At 37.6% G+C, this 17,604-nt stretch overlaps 1 protein-coding gene across 1 annotated transcript in view; it reads left to right on the top strand.

The window, feature by feature from the left end:
- ELAPOR2 (endosome-lysosome associated apoptosis and autophagy regulator family member 2) overlaps positions 1 to 17,604 on the top strand; it is a 220,486-nt gene that overhangs the window by 104,034 nt on the left and 98,848 nt on the right. Inside the window, exons 4-6 of the mRNA XM_053716505.1 lie at positions 916 to 1,063; positions 4,078 to 4,164; positions 4,357 to 4,462. Coding sequence (XP_053572480.1) covers positions 916 to 1,063; positions 4,078 to 4,164; positions 4,357 to 4,462 — 341 coding nt within the window. The remainder of the gene's footprint in view (positions 1 to 915; positions 1,064 to 4,077; positions 4,165 to 4,356; positions 4,463 to 17,604) is intronic.

Here is a 17,604-nt window from a genome sequence, read left to right on the forward strand (position 1 = left end):
GCTAAACAGCATTATAAACCTAATAAAATAATCACACAACACAGACTTCACTTGCATTTTTCTACAAACAGTTCTTTCTATGCATTCCAATCTGTACTGATTTATAGGCAGGAAGATCTTGTTCCTTTGAAATCTGCTCGATAGCTCAGGTCTGGTTAAACTGATTCATTTCATCTTGCTTGGCTTTGCTGCAACACAAGCGGACAGCTCCACCTACTGGCTATTTTAATAAGTGCACTGCTTCTCAATGCTTTTCAATAGCAGTCACATGACTGGAAAAAAGGTTGTTATTCTGAAACAGTGTAAATTGAACCGTTGTAAAACGAGGGCCACCTGTGTGTATATATATATATATATATATATATATATATATTTATTTATTTATTTATATATCTGTTATTGACTTTTTATTATGCACTTTTGATAATGCAATTCTTGTGTAGTTAAAGGGACAGTATACATTCATTTTCATATAACTGCATGTAATAGACACTACTATAAAGAATAAGATGCGCAGATACTGATATAAAAATCCAGTATAAAACTGTTTAAAAACTTACTTAGAAGCTGTCAGTTTAGCTCTGTTGAAAAGGTAGCTGGAAAGCCCACTGCCCAAGTGGGAAATAAGACACCCCCCCCCTTCTTTTGCATATGAAAAGATCCTTTACACAAACAGGAGCAAGCTGGAGAAGGTAGCTGACGGTATTCAAATAAAACTTTGGGGCTTGTTTAGGAGTCTGAAAATCAGAGCAATGTTATTTAAAAAAAAGCAAGACTACATTTATCTAAAAAAAACAACTTTATGGGTTATATAAATAGATCATATACAAAATATTTATGCAAAGAAAAAATGAGTGTATAATGTCCCTTTAATGGTCCTTTAATACTGTAACAAGTCTTCTTATCTTTCCTCAGCTCATCATGGATTCCTCGGGGAAACTACATTGAGTCAAACCGAGATGACTGCACAGTGTCCCTAATCTATGCTGTTCATTTGAAGAAAGCTGGCTCCGTCTCATTTGAGTATCAGTATCTTGATAACAACATCTTTTTCGAGTTCTTTGTAAGAAGCTTCTATTTTCAGATGTTTGTTCTCTTCGCATTATCTAAAATAATTTGACACTTTATCAAAATGATAACAATATGTTGCTAACCTCCACAAATAGATTACAGAGTACAGTTACACTCATAATCACACCATCTAATAAAAATTATTCACAAAAAAATATTGCACAAAAAAGTTATAAGGGCTCAAAAATATGAAGTCTCAGGTGTTAGAAAAAAAAGGCTGCAAAGGGATTTAACATAGAGATACATATATTCATGTCTAAAGATGTGTGTGTATATATATATATATATCACACAGAGAAAACCCAGCACTCACTTACAAGCTCTCAGCTAAGATTTAAAAGCAAAAATGGAAAGGTTAGTCACCGCATCTGGCCAAATGGGACAAGCTCAGGTACCACGTCAAGGTCCTTTCCAAAACCTGAGACTCTAAAACAGCCGCACAATGCAAGCTTTCAAATGAGGGCTACCTGTATTTATATGTATCTAGTAGTTCTAATCCAGTGACAGCTATATGTGACCGTCTCACTGTGCTATAATCACTGGTATTTTGCAGAAGCTCTGTCCCTTTATGAAGCATTTACCATCATCCATGTAGTATAACCTTGTTTCTCAGCCTGTTGTACATATACATCTGTAGGTATCTAGAGCATTGGTACTCTCGCACTTGTCTCTTCATTATTTTTGGTGTGATGTAAATAAGGCAAACATTCAATTTATCACAGAAAACAGTGTTTGTCAGTTCTTCCCTTGAAAGGGTAGAAATGGTAGATGTGGCCCACAAGTTGTAGTGTTGGTAACCTGGCTTTAAAAGGATATTAAATTCAAAAATGAATTTCTTATAAAATATTTGTGTATAAAAAAAAAAATCTAGGTAGTCTTTTTTTTGTTTTTTGTTTTACTACACCCAGAGAGGTGGAATATGTCCTGCTGGCTTTAATGCTTTGACCCTGCAATGTGCTACATAGTGAGTTTATTTGTGTCTGTAAATATTCTATCCATAATAGGCCACAGCAAAGGGAATACAATAAGCATTCTAAAGAGCCGTTGAGAGATTTTGTGTCTGGACATGAAACTTGCACATTGTGTTAACATAATGACTGCTTGCAATCCTTTAAAAACATTTATTTTTATACCAATCTTTTTAAATTTCTCTTGTTCAGAGGAGGATTGCCTGGTATTTCGGGCTGGATTGTCTGTTTTAGGTGGGATTAGACAGATATACTTCAGGAAAGTTCTTCTCTGTGAAAAGCACACTTGGGCTAAAAGAGGCTGTTCCTAGGTGCTACCAGCCAAAGAACAAGTCATGACCTGTTGATCGTTCCTGGTTTAGCGCTTCTCTCTCTCTCTATGGGCTCGATTATAAGTGGAGTGCAAATTAGCGCCCCTGCTCATGTGTTAACTTTACTAGGAGCAAGCTTTTTGTGCACGTCGGGTAGCATGCATATTACAAATTTGAAACTAAAAAGTTTGCACACGAGCACTAACCCTACGCATGCAAAAAGCTGAACTTCGATTGTTGCAAACGAGTTCCATGAAGCACGAAATAATAAATATAATCACGCACAAACCCAATCACGTTTATTTACGTGCGCTACACTGCCATGAAATATAAATATTCCACATAGCAATGTTCTTCACATAAAATAATAAATATTTTATATATAGGTATATACAGATATATAAATAGGAATATCTATATTTACAACATATTCCCCTATGTGAAGAACATTGGATTGTGAAATATTTACAGTACATACATAGTTAAACACTTTATTAAATATGAATATTGCATACATGTTTTTTTTCATGCTTTCCAATGTATGTGTGTGTGTGTATATGTATGTATATGTGTGTGTGTGTATATGTGTGTATATATATATATATATATATATATATATATATATATATATATATATATATATTCATACATACACCTATCTGATGGATTGTATTAATTTGTTTGCAAACATTTCTTTTACTTTTATTTTGTATTTGAAATATCTACTTTTGCCTGTTTTAGACACACCTATACTGAAAATATAAATATCAAATGTTTTATCTGTAGAAAAGCTATATAAACAGGAGACAATAGCCCTGATCAATCTCTCAATGGGGGTGGGGTAGGATGGAAAGAGAGATTTTGTATCTGAAATAGCTGGTTGTGCTCATTCAAGTCCCTATTTATAATTAGCATTTCAATATCTAACATATTAGCAGCCCTACTTTACTTGCAAGCTCACACCATTGTTATGGGCACGTACAGGAAAACAAGGAAAATAATCCAAAAATACACACGAATAAACAATTTTCCTTATGTTTAATACTCTGTAGTAGGTATAACAAGACATTTGGAACACATTAAGGGGAAGCTTATTTTATAGTCCTGTGACCCTTTAATTAAAGTACATTGCAAAGTTGTTTTTTTTACTAGTTTTTAGTTTTTATGTAGAACTAAATGTTTAATTAAAAGGGGTGTTCATTACAGTTTTTTTTATTTATGCATTACAGATAGTTATCAAAATAATAAAATACCTGTATGCAAAATATTTATTTTAAAAACATTTAAAAATGTAATTTTGCTAGTAAAGAGTGCATTGTTATGCAGGTCCAGGATACACCAATTGAAAAGCCAGTAGAATGTTATTTATCTTTTTTCTGTTGCTGTGATCAATAAGGGATAGATATAAATGAGCTCATGCACCTATCAACCAATCACTGTGTAGCATGTAGGAATGTCAGGGTTCTCCACTCCAGAGAATGCACTCCAGTCTCTCTGGGTGGGCAAGTGATATAAATTACAGGAAACGGTAGCAAAATAAATAATAAAAGTACATTGCAAAGTTTTAAAATGATGCCTACCTAATTAAAATGTTATGACACACAATGTTTTTTAGTTTAATATCCCTTAAACATTCATTTTAAGTTGTTTCTTTTTCTTTTCCTATGTAGGGTGTTTTTAGTTTTAGCTTCTTGCAGATACTGATGTTTGTGTTTAACTGTTTTTAGATTCAGAATGACCAGTGTCAAGAAATGAGTTCCTCATCAGAAAAATGGGTTACGTTATCAGAGAACGGTGACTGGACACCTCATACAGTAATTATATATCACATAATCTTTTTATTTATCATTTCTACTTAAAACAGCATCTTTATGATAAAAAACCTAATCAATATCAGTAAATAGGTCATACAAATCTATTTATATGATAGATTATTGAGATATTGTCTATTAGAATTACCATGATATTTAAGTGAATATATACTATATTATTTTATTTTTATACAGGTACCACTAAAGTCTGGCACTAACATTCTGTATTGGAGAACAACTGGTATCTTAATGGGTTCAAAGGTGGTAAAGCCCGTCATGATAAAGAACATTACTATAGAAGGTGATGATATGAACCTCCAACATTATTTATTTTCTTATTCTCTTTCTTTTCTTTTTTTTTTTTTTATTATTTTCCTTTAGAAATTTTCAAAAGGGTATATATTGAATATACCATGCATATAAAAAAGCATAAAGCTTGAGCAAAGTTTAAGGGACAGTCAAGTAAAAAAAAAAAACGTTCATGTTTCAAATAGGGCATGTAATTTTAAACAACTTTCCAATTTACTTTTATCACCAATTTTGCTTTGTTCTCTTGGTATTCTTAGTTGAAAGCTAAGCCTAGGTAGGCTCATATGCTAATTTCTTAGACCTTAAAGGCTGCCTCTTTTTTATTTGCTTTTCACAACAGGGGAGAGCTAGTTCATGTAAACCATATAGATAACCATATGTGATCACTCCCGTGGCTTGTGGCAGACACTGCACTAATTGGCTAAAATGAAAGTCAACAGATAATAAATACAAAGTCGTGATCAGGGGGCTGTCAGAAGATGCTTAGATACAAGTTAATCACAGAGGTAAAAAGTGTATTAATATAACTGTGTTGGTTATGCAAAACTGGGGAATGGGTAATAAAGGGATTATCTATCTTTTTTATTGAGGTTTAGTACAATAAGTGGTACATATACAAGGCAAAAAATAAAGAGAAAACATTGAACCGAAGACATGGCAATGACATTCTTGATATAGATCAATTAAGTCTATTACATCATAGAAAAAAGAAAATTAGGTTGGCGTGCTACTTTGGATAAATAATACCTCGTATCACCATGCTGCATTAATTACACTTGTTAACACATTTGATTATTGTTAAACCTCCTTTTCCTTCCTTAATCCATTTCCCCTTCCTCCTCCCCTAGCCGCCCCCCCCTTGTTGCCCCAGTCTCGTGGGTTGGTTTGAGAGAAAAAATAAATAGAATATATATATATATATATATATATATATATATATATATATATATATATATATATATATATATATATAAAAAAAAGGGGAAACAAGAAGGGAAGGATGAGTTGGGTTATGTTTATAGTCGATGCCTCCCCGTCTCTCGCCTCCATTCCGACCACTTATCTATCTTTTTTAAAACAACACAAATTCTGGTGTTGACTGTCCCTTTAAAGCAGAAGTGCATGTTTGTGCAGAACTCATTACTAGGTGCAGACTTCCCTACTGGCTGCTAAGGATGATTCCCAAATCTCTATTTGAGGACACACACCAATGAGCAAGCGTTTCATTTTTGAAGCTGAGGAACAAACAAAGTAAAAATAAAGATTGTAGCATCTTTATTTTTTAATAAAATAACTGCAAAAAGAAACTATATAGGGGTTAAAAGTGGCTGGTGTGGGGTGTTAGAAAAAATTGCATTACATTGCGGTCTATGGGGACTGTGTGTTCGCTATAAAGTGAATGTAAATTTTGATGCTAAAGTGCCCGGTTTTTAAAAATTCAATTAAACACAGGGACACTTTAATTCATCAAAATTTACATTTCACTCTTGTTGGGGGAAAAAAAACTTACCTTTTAATCTTCTCAGCAGCTCCATCTTCCTCCACCCGTTGCAAATCCTCTTCCTGCCTCTAAAATGAGGAATCCGGCTTCCTCCAATCACGGCGTTGAATCAGACACTGATTCCCCTGGGGGAAGCCGTGATTGGAGGATGACCTATCCATCATTTCTGACATCAGAAATGGCTTGCGACGACCGGAGGAAGCTGGAGCTGCTGTCAAGTTTAAAAGGTAAAAAATTTTTCCACGAGTGAAATGTAAATTTTGATGAATTAAAGTGCCCCTATTTTTAATCACATAATCATAATATAGTTAATATAGTTATTATATTATATATATTAACTATATTAACCCTATCTAACCCTAACACCCCTAACTTAATTATTATTGCAATAAATCTAAATAATATTAATATTATTAACTAAAATATTCCTATTTAAAACTAAATACTTACCTATAAAATAAACCCTAAGATAGCTACACCTAATCTAAGCCCCCTAATAAAATAACAAAGCCCCCCACAATAAAAAAAATGTCCCTACCCTAAACTAAATTACAAAAAGTAATCAGCTCTATTACCAGCCCTTAAAAGGGGCTTTTGTGGGGCATTGCCCCAAAGTAATCAGCTCTTTTACCTGTGGAAAAAAAGAACAACCCCCCCCATTACAACCCACCACCCACACACCCCTACTCTAAAACCCACCCTATCCCCCCTTAAAGAAACCTAAGTCTAACCCCCAAGTGGTCCTTACCTGTCCTGAAGACTGGAGGAAAAGGTCCTGTTCCAGGCGGGCGACCTCTTCTTCTTCCAGGAACCAGCCGGCACGGAGCGGAGGAGTTGAAGACCGATGACCGCAGAGCTGAAGACCGTCCTTTCTGGAACTGAAGACCGGCAATGCAGGAACTGAAGATCGGCGACGCTGGAACTGAAGACCGGAGCCATGGAGCGTGGAGGATCCTCTTCATACGATTGCCGCCGTACACTGAATAGGAATTCAAGGTACGCGATTAAAAAATGGCGTCCCTTGAATTCCTATTGGCTGATTTGAGCCTTCAAATTCAAATCAGTCAATCGAATGAGAGCTACTTTAATTCTATTGGCTGATTTGAATAGCCAATAAAATTATTAATAGAAGTAGCTCTTATTCTATTGGCTATTCAAATCAGCTAATAGAATTAAAGTAGCTCTCATCCGATTGGCTGATTTAAATTTGAAGGCTCAAATCAGCCAATAGGAATTCAAGGGACACCATTTTTAATCGCGTACCTTGAATTCCTATTCAGTGTACGGCGGCGATCGTATGAAGAAGATCCTCCACGCTCCGGTCTTCAGTTCCAGCGTCGCCGATCTTCAGTTCCAGCGTGGCCAGTCTTCAGTTCCAGAGTCGAGGGTCTTCAGCTCCGAGGTCATCGGTCTTCAACTCCTCCGCTCCGTGCCGGCTGGGTGTGTGGGTGGTGGGTTGTAATCAGGTAAAAGAGCTGATTACTTTGGGGCAATGCCCCACAAAAGGCCCTTTTAAGGCTGGTAATAGAGCTGATTACTTTTTGTAATTTAGTTTAGGGTAGGGACATTTTTTTATTTTGTGGGCTTTGTTATTTTATTAGGGGCTTAGATTAGGTGTAATTAGCTTAAAATTCTTGTAATCTTCTTTTTTTTTTTTTTTTTTTTTTTTTGTAATTTAGTGTTTGTGTTTTTTTGTAATTTAGTTTAGTGTATTTAATTATATTTTAATTTAGATAATTGTAGTTTATTTAATTTATTGATAGTGTAGGTGTATTTGTAACTTAGGTTAGGATTTATTTTACAGGTAAATTGGTAATTATTTTAACTAGGTAGCTATTAAATAGTTATTAACTATTTAATAGCTATTGTACCTAGTTAAAATAAATACCAAGCTACCTGTAAAATAAATATAAACCTTAAAATAGCTACAATGTAATTATTCATTATATTGTAGCTATCTTAGGGTTTATATTATAGCTAAGTATTTAGTTTTAAATAGGAATATTTTAGTTAACAATATTAATATTATTTAGATTTATTGCAATAATAATTAAGTTAGGGGTGTTAGGGTTAGATAGGGTTAATATATATATATATATATATATATATATATATATATATATATATATAATATAATAACTATATTAAGTATTAACTATATTAATAATATATATAATATAATAACTATATTAACCCTAATATAATTAGGGTTAATATAGTTAATATAGGTGGCGGCGGTGTAGGGGGATTAGATAAGGGGTTAATATATTTAATATAGGTGACGGCAGTGTACGGGGGTCAGATTACAGGTAAAAGAGCTGATTACTTTGGGGCAATGCCCCGCAAAAGGCCCTTTTAAGGGCTGGTAATAAAGCTGATTACTTTGGGGAAATGCAGTGTAGGGAAACTTTAGTATTTTAGGTGGTAATACATTTATTATAGGTGGCGGCAGTGTAGGGGGATTAGATTAGAGGTTAATCATTTAAATATAGGTGGCAGTGGTGTAAGGGGATTAGATTAGGGGTTAATCATTTTAATATAGGTTGCGGCGATGTAGGGGGATTAGATTAGGGGGTAATGTAGTTAAAATAAGTGGCGGCGGGGTAGGGGGCTCACATTAGGGGGTAATAATCTTAATATAGGTGGCAGCGATGTAGGGGGATTACATTAGGGGTTAATAATTTTAATGTAGGTGGCGGCGGTGTAGGGGGTTCACATTAGGGGTTAATAATTTTAATGTAGGTGGCGGCAGTGTAGGTGGATCACATTAGGGGGTTAGACATTTAATGTAGGTGGCGGCGGGGTCCGGGAGCGGCGATTTAGGGGTTAAGCACTTTATTAGGGATTGCGGTTGACAGGTAGATAGACACTGCGCATGCGTTAGGTGTTAGGCTTTATTTTGCAGGTAGTTTAGGGAGTTACGGGGCTCCAATACTCAGCGTAAGGCTTACTACGCCTGCATTTTGTGGCGAGGTGAAAATGGAGTAAGATTTCTCCATTTTCACCACGTAAGTCCTTACGCTGTATATTGGATACCAAACTGGACGGGTTTGGTATACCTTTCTATGGGCCAAAAAACTACGGCCGCAGGCAGAAATATACGAGCGTAACTTCTAGGTTACGCCGTATATAGGATACCAAACCCATGCAAAATTTGGCATCGCCGGCTTTTGCGGGCGACGCTGCATATCGGATCGGGCCCCATTTTGGTTGCTTCTTCTGTGAGTTACCCGCACAAATCACATTTTTTGAGCAGGCCACACACCTTCAGAAAGCTCTATTAGTTTGTAGAAATTTTTAAAACTGGCAAACACTTTTGTGAGAATTCTAAAAATTTGCCTTTTTTGTGGGACTTTTCAATACTATAAAGCATGCATTCTTTTCTTTATTTTGTAGACACTTTTTGGTTCTATATCTGTATCAACGCACCTACCCAAAATACCAAAATTTAGTATTCTATACCTTATTTAAGATTCTATACCAAGGTTTTCTAATATAAATTGCAGAGGGGGAAAACTACCGCTATTGTCTACCAGTCAGTCTGATTTTAGAAAGGATAGCTCAGTAGGATAGTAAACAGAAAATACATGCAAGACATAGTGATATATTCAAAGCAAAGATTAGTCTTAGAACAATATGTAGATGTATTTTTACTGATTATGTGCCAGATCACAAGTGGAGAGGCATTTAATGCTCCACCTTGAGCAATAACTACGCATGTTGCTCCCGTCCGGTAGGTCTCGTACTACAAGTTCAAAGTAAACTGCTTTCACTCTTGCGCTAACCCAATGTGCATAAAAACTTAGAATATCATGTGCGCGATAACCTATTCCCCCATAGAAGTCAATGGAGTAAAAAAGTGGAAAAAACCCTACTTGTGCGATAACCCGACATGAAAATAGGAATATTTCACATTCTAATGCACTTCATATAGCAGAATATGTTTGGTTTATTCATAAATACATATTTTCTATATATATCTGATGTCTTTTTGAACAAATATATATTTATAAATACATAGAACATATTCTGCTGTGCAGAACATTGGAATGTGAAACATTTACAGTATAACTCTTTATTAAAAATGAATATTGCATAAATATGTTTTACACGTTTTCATCTACTTAACTGAAAAGGGCTCAAATTCACTTATACATTTGTCTTATGTGTGTACATATGTATTTATGTTTTCATCCTCTCCCTCAGCACTGGTACATTTCCCTCATCGATGAAACATGGACTGGTCACACCTATCCTCAAAAAACCTTCCCTTGATCCTACCTCCCCATCCAACTACCGCCCTATTTCCCTCCTCCCTCTTGCTTCAAAGCTTCTCGAAAAACTAGTATATGCACGCCTATCCCATTTCCTTACGTTAAACTCCCTTCTTGACCCACTGCAATCTGGATTTCGTGCCTATCACTCCACAGAGACAGCTATTGTTAAGGTCACCAACGACCTACTTACAGCTAAATCAAAAGGCCACTTCTCTCTGCTTATCCTCCTTGATCTGTCCGCAGCCTTTGACACTTTCGACCACCCTCTTTTGCTCCAAACCCTCCAATCCTTCGGCATCTGTGACACAGCCCTTTCGTGGCTCTCTTCCTACCTGTCAAACCGTACCTTCAGTGTAGCCTTCTCTGGGGCCTCCTCTGCCCCTTCACCACTTTCTGTCGGAGTACCGCAAGGCTCTGTCCTCGGTCCTCTTCTCTTCTTAATCTATACGTCATCACTAGGTTCCCTAATTAAGTCCCACGGTTTCCAATATCATTTGTATGCCGATGACACCCAAATCTACTTCTCTGCACCAGACCTATCTCCTTCCTTGCTAACCCGTGTCACTAACTGTCTTTCTCACATCTCTTCCTGGATGTCCTCTCACTACCTCAAGCTAAATCTCTCCAAAACTGAGCTCCTCATTTTCCCCCCTTCTTCCAAAATATCCACCCCCAATATCTCTATAACTGTCGACAACTCCATCATTACCCCTACCCCGCATGCCCAATGTCTCGGGGGGACATTTGACTCAGATCTTTCCTTCACTCCTCACATTCAGTCCTTGGCTACAGCCTGCCGCTTCCACCTTAAAAACATCTCTAAAATTAGACACTTCCTTACACAAGACACAACTAAGATTTTAATCCACTCTCTCATTCTTTCCCGCCTTGATTACTGCAACTCTGTCCTCTCTGACCTCCCCACCTGCCGCCTAGCTCCTTTACAATCCATAATGAATGCCTCTGCCAGACTCATCTTCCTTACACGCCGCTCTTCATCTGCTGCGCCTCTCTGCCAATCCCTTCACTGGCTTCCTCTTGCCTCTAGGATCAAACGCAAAACTCTCACTCTTACATACAAAGCCCTCAACTGCACTGCTCCCCCCTACATCTCAGACCTTGTCTCCAGATACTCTCCCTCCCGTCCCCTTCGCTCTACTCATGACCTCCTACTCTCCTCCTCTCTTGTCACCTCATCACACTCCCGTTTACAGGACTTCTCCAGACTGGCTCCCATCTTGTGGAACTCTCTGCCTCGCTCCACAAGACTCTCTTCTAGTTTTAAAAGCTTCAAGTGCTCCCTAAAGACTCTACTGTTCAGGGACGCATACAACCTACGATAACCTTTCCTAATACCAGTTCCTCCCCTCCACTGCAATCCCCTGAACCCTCTTAGCATGTAAGCCTAAAATTCCAGCTGTTTATAGATTACCTTCTTAAGAGCTGACTACAACAGTGCAACTTTTGGCAGGGCCCTCTACCCTATAATTGTTTTGTTGTACTCCCCCTTTGTTTATAGCGCTGCGGAATCTGTTGGCGCTCTACAAATAACCGATAATAATAATAATAATAATAATATGTGTATCTATGTCTGTATATACACACATCAATACATAAATACTCACACACACACACACACACATATATATATATATATATATATATATATATATATATATATATATATATATATATATATATATACACAGATCTTTAGACATGTATGTATGTATCTCTATGTTAAAGCCACTTGCAGCCTTTTTTTTAACATATCTTTGAGCCCTTATAACTTTTTAAATATGTTTTTATCAGATAGTGCTGTTATGAGTGTAACTGTACTTTTCAATGTATTTTCCATGTGTTTTGTGAAACTTTTTTGTTTCACAAAACCGTTAACCAGAGCTCTGAGGTTGCGCTATCCTGACGAGCATTAACTTCAATTGCGCTCAAGCGATTGTGTTGACTTTCAACTTGTAATACGAGCGAAAAACCCGATGCACGCTAACACCCGCGATAAACCCCTTTTCTTCTACAAAACACAACGAGTCCACAGATTTCATCCTTACTTGTGGGATATTATCCTCCTGCTAACAGGAAGTGGCAAAGAGCACCACAGCAGAGCTGTATATATAGCTCCTCCATTCCCCTCCACCTCCAGTCATTCTCTTTGCCTGTGTTATACTAGAAAGAGGTAAAGTGAGGTGTTAGTCTTAATTTCTTCAATCAAGAAGTTTTTTATTTTAAATGGTACCGGTGAGTACTATTTCCCTCAGGGGGATATGGAAGAAGATTTCTGCCCTGAGGTTGATGATCTTAGCAGCTGTAACTAAGATCGATGTTGGTTCCCACAAGACTTCTGAAGGTAACACAAGAGACATCTTCAGTGTGGAGAACGGTTTTCATGCTACAAGCAGCATTGAGGTATATGCAGCCCTTTATTTCTGAGGAGACTTGATATATCAGAATTGGCTGGCAGTTATTTCCCTGCAAGGGAATGGGGTAAGCAGTAGACCTGATAATCTGAGAGGTGTTACTGGAGACCTATGTTTTATTCTGTTGGCAATCATATAATGGGCATTTGTTTGACACTGGGAGAGGCAGAAACTGTTAATCGGTTTGTTACTCGGCACTTTATAAACCGGTGTGATTATACTGGATATGATGGGGGTTGGTTTTTATGTTCCACTTTAGTTTGCATTTAAAACCGCTTCTCCATGCGGTTGTTTGAGGCCTACTCGAACATCGGCCATGATGGGCGAGGCTCAGTTTCGCTCGCACTTCCTTCTGGCTGAGAAGCAGCAAGCAGTGACTCCGGTTGCTCCTAGACAGTGATTTTCTGGTCCGGATTGTTGGCGAGTCATTTTGAAGTACCCTGGGGGCAGGTAGGCAGAGGGTATTTTTGTGACAATTGACGTTTTTGTGATTTAAGTTACCTTTAGAGGTTTATTTCTCCCCTTACTCCGGGGGTGCAGTAATTTTTGGAGCCATTAATAAGTTTCAGTTAATTTTCAAAGAAAAATAACGTTTTTGAAGCAGTTTTGGAAAAATTGTGCGCTTTTTATTTCTTAAAGGCGCAGTTTTTCAAAATTTATTTAAAGCAATAAATAAAGTGTTTTTAACGACTTCTGTGGTTATTACTAGTCTGTTCAACATGTCTGACATTGAGGAATCTCATTGTTCTATGTGTTTAGAAGCTATTGTGGAACCCCCTCTTACATTGTGTACCTATTGTACTGAAAGGGCCTTACATTGTAAAGACCATATTTTAGGTCAAGAAAGTGTGCCTAAGGATGATTCTCAGTCTGAAGAGAATCAGGATATGCCATCCAATTCTCCCCAAGTGTCACAACCTTTAACGCCCACACAAGCGACGCCAAGTACTTCTAGTGCGTCTAATTCTTTTACTCTGCAGGAGATGGCTGCAGTTATGTCAACTACCCTTACAGAGGTATTATCTAAATTACCAGTGTTGCAGGGTAAACGCAGTAGGTCAGGTATTAATGTAAATACTGAATCCTCTGATGCTTTATTAGCTATTTCCGATGTACCCTCACAGTGTTCTGAGTTGGGGGTCAGGGAATTGCTGTCTGAGGGAGAGATTTCAGACTCAGGGAATGTGTTACCTCAGACAGATTCAGATATTATGTCCTTTGAATTTAAGCTTGAACACCTCCGCCTGTTCGGGAGGTTTTAGCGACTCTGGATGATTGTGACCCTATTGTAATACCACCAGAGAAATTGTGTAAGATGGACAAATATCTAGAGGTGCCTACTTACACTGATGTTTTTCCGGTTCCTAAAAGAATTTTTCGGAAATGATAAAAAAAGGAATGGGATAGACCAGGTATACAGTTTTCTCCCCCTCCTAATTTTAAGAAAATGTTTCCCATATCAGACACCATTTGGGACTCGTGGCAAACGGGGTCCCTAAGGTAGAGGGAGCGATATCTACCCTGGCTAAGCGTACAACTATACCCATTGAGGACAGTTGTGCTTTCAAAGACCCTATGGATAAAAAATTAGAAGGTCTTCTAAAGAAATTATTTATTAATCAGGGTTTTCTTTTACAACCTACGGCTTGCATTGTTCCAGTAAATACTGCAGCAGCTTTTTGGTTTGAGGCTCTGGAAGAGTCTCTTAAGGTTGAGACCCCGTTAGATGACATTTTGGATAAAATTAAGGCTCTCAAGCTAGCCAATTCTTTTATTACTGATGCCGCTTTTCAAATTGCAAAATTAGAGGCGAAAAATGCAGGATTTGCTATTCTAGCACATAGAGCGTTGTGGCTCAAATCTTGGTCTGCTGTTGTGTCATCAAAAACGAAGCTTTTAGCTATTCCCTTTAAAGGTAAGACCCTTTCTTTCATGTAATTAACAAGAGTCCATGAGCTAGTGACGTATGGGATATACATTCCTACCAGGAGGGGCAAAGTTTCCCAAACCTTAAAATGCCTATAAATACACCCCTCACCACACCCACAAATCAGTTTTACAAACTTTGCCTCCAAGGGAGGTGGTGAAGTAAGTTTGTGCTAGATTCTACGTTGATATGCGCTCCGCAGCAAGTTGGAGCCCGGTTTTCCTCTCAGCGTGCAGTGAATGTCAGAGGGATGTGAGGAGAGTATTGCCTATTGAATGCAGTGATCTCCTTCTACGGGGTCTATTTCATAAGGTTCTCTGTTATCGGTCGTAGAGATTCATCTCTTACCTCCCTTTTCAGATCGACGATATACTCTTATATTTACCATTTCCTCTACTGATTCTCGTTTCAGTACTGGTTTGGCTTTCTACAATCATGTAGATGAGTGTCCTGGGGTAAGTAAGTCTTATTTTCTGTGACACTCTAAGCTATGGTTGGGCACTTTATTTATAAAGTTCTAAATATATGTATTCAAACATTTATTTGCCTTGACTCAGAATGTTCAACATTCCTTATTTTCAGACAGTCAGTTTCATATTTGGGATTATGCTTTAATTATCATATTTTTTCTTACCTCAAAAATTTGACTTTTTCCCTGTGGGCTGTTAGGCTCGCGGGGGCTGAAAATGCTTCATTTTATTGCGTCATTTTTGGCGCGGACTTTTTTGGCCTGAATTGAAGGAAATCATTTATAACATTACAGGAGGTAAAGGCCATGCCCTACCTCAGGATAAGTCTGTTAAGATGAGGGGTAAACAAAATAATTTTCGTTCCTTTCGCAATTTTAAAGGAGGACCCTCTGCTTTCTCTTCCTCCACAAAGTGGGAAGGGAATTTTACCCAATCTAAGTCAGTCTGGAGACCCAACCAGAACTGGAATAAAGGTAAACAATCCAAGAAGCCCGCTGCTGCTACTAAGACAGCATGAAGGGGCGGCCCCCGATCCGGGACCGGATCTAGTAGGGGGCAGACTTTCTTTCTTTGCCCAGGCTTGGGCAAGAGATGTTCAGGACCCCTGGGCGCTGGAAATAGTGACCCACGGTTATCAATTGGAATTCAAGGATTTTCTCCCAAGAGGGAGATTTCATCTTTCAAGATTATCTGCAGACCAGATAAAAAGAGAGACGTTCTTACGCTGTGTAAAAGACATTTTTACTATGGGAGTAATTTGTCCCGTTCCAAAATCGGAACAGGGACAGGGGTTTTAAATTATTATTTTATATTTTTATATTTTCTGCAGTGTAGAATTTCCCCTTACCACAAAACCTCCTTGATCCCCCCCCCCCCCAAACAGCTCTCTAAACCTCCCCCCTCTAACTGTTAGGTACTGGCAGCTGTCTTTTTTTTATAATTTTTTTTTATTATTTCTTCCTTATTTCTGTAGCGTAGTGCCCCCCCGTTCCCCTTTTCTGTAGCGTATCTGCCCCATCCCTCCCTGTCCCTTTATTTATTGTTTGCCGTAGTGTGGGGCCCTCCCTCTCCTTCCCGCCTCCCCTGCTGGGCTGCCCACCCGCTTCTCGCCCACACCTCCTGCCGGCACCAGCAAAGATCGTTACAGACGGTGACACACACACAGTGTCACTGTCTGTAATGAACAGGCGTCTGCCCTAATATGGAGGCGGAGGATTGATCGCGCTCTGGCTTCATATGCAGCAGATGCCTGGAGCTTCAGGAGCTCCAGATCTCGGCGGTAACTTAACAGCCGAGAGTGCTCAAACTTCCTGAAGGGAAGACATATATATAAGTCTTGCGGTACGATAGGCAAAGTACTGCAAGACGTATATATATCTTTTTGGGTGAAGGGGTTAATCTAGCCCTATATTAGTTGTTTAATATTAAAAATATAACTGTAAAGGTTTAGTTTCTATAAGAGTACTTTAGTTTCTATAAAGTAATGGGAGCCACCATGTATGAACTAGTTTTCTATTTATCTCTGTTTGAGCAAACAAGGCTGTGTGGAAACCCTTTTGAATAACCCTATGCTTCACTCAACTTTGTTTTGACAATTTATTTTATTGCCTATTTTATATATTTACCTAATTGTTCTCATCAGTAAGAATAGATAAGGGAAAACTTACGCTAAACCATGGCCACACCCATTACTTTATAGAAACTCAGTGGAATTTAGATAAATAACAATATTCAGAGTTAAATTACAGCGAAAGGTATACAAAGTATATTGCAAAGTGCTTTTAACTTCACAAAATGAAACATTTTATATTACAATCTCATACGGTTTAATATTACTTTAACTTATTTTGACAATATATGCATGTTCATTTGACAATATATGCATGTTCTTGCACCTTAAAGGGACAGTCGACACCAGAAGTTTTGTTGTTTAAAAAGAAAGATAATCCCTTTATTACCCATTCCCCAATTTTGCATAACCAACACAGTTACAATAATAAATGTTTTACCTCTGTAATTACCTTGTATCTAAGCTTCTGTTGACTGCCCCTTTATTTCAGTTCTTTTGACAGACTTGCATTTTAGCCAATCAGTGCTCACTCCTAGGTCACTTCATGTGCATGAGCTCAATGTTTTCTATATGAAACACATAAACTAATGCCCTCTAATGGTCAACATGCATTTAGATTAGAGGCAGTCTTCAAGGTCTAAGAAATTAGCATATGGACCTCTTAGGTTTAGCTTTCAACTAAGATTTCCAAGAGAACAAAGCAAAATTGGTGATAAAAAAAAAGTAAATTGGGAAGTTGTTTAAAATGGCATGCCCTATTTAAATTATGAAAGTTTTTTTTGGACTTGACTGTCCCTTTAACAAAAAATAAAAACAAAAGAGAAAAAGGCACCAAACATAAAATGCTTGCACCAATAAATCATCCTGTATTCTTCTTCTTGTTTATTTTTAAAGCGCCAACAACGCAGAGCTATACAAAGGTACAATACAATTGTGAGGGTATAATACAATTAAAAA

The sequence above is a fragment of the Bombina bombina genome, chromosome 6 (genome assembly GCF_027579735.1).
Source record: "Bombina bombina isolate aBomBom1 chromosome 6, aBomBom1.pri, whole genome shotgun sequence".
NCBI lineage: Eukaryota > Metazoa > Chordata > Amphibia > Anura > Bombinatoridae > Bombina > Bombina bombina.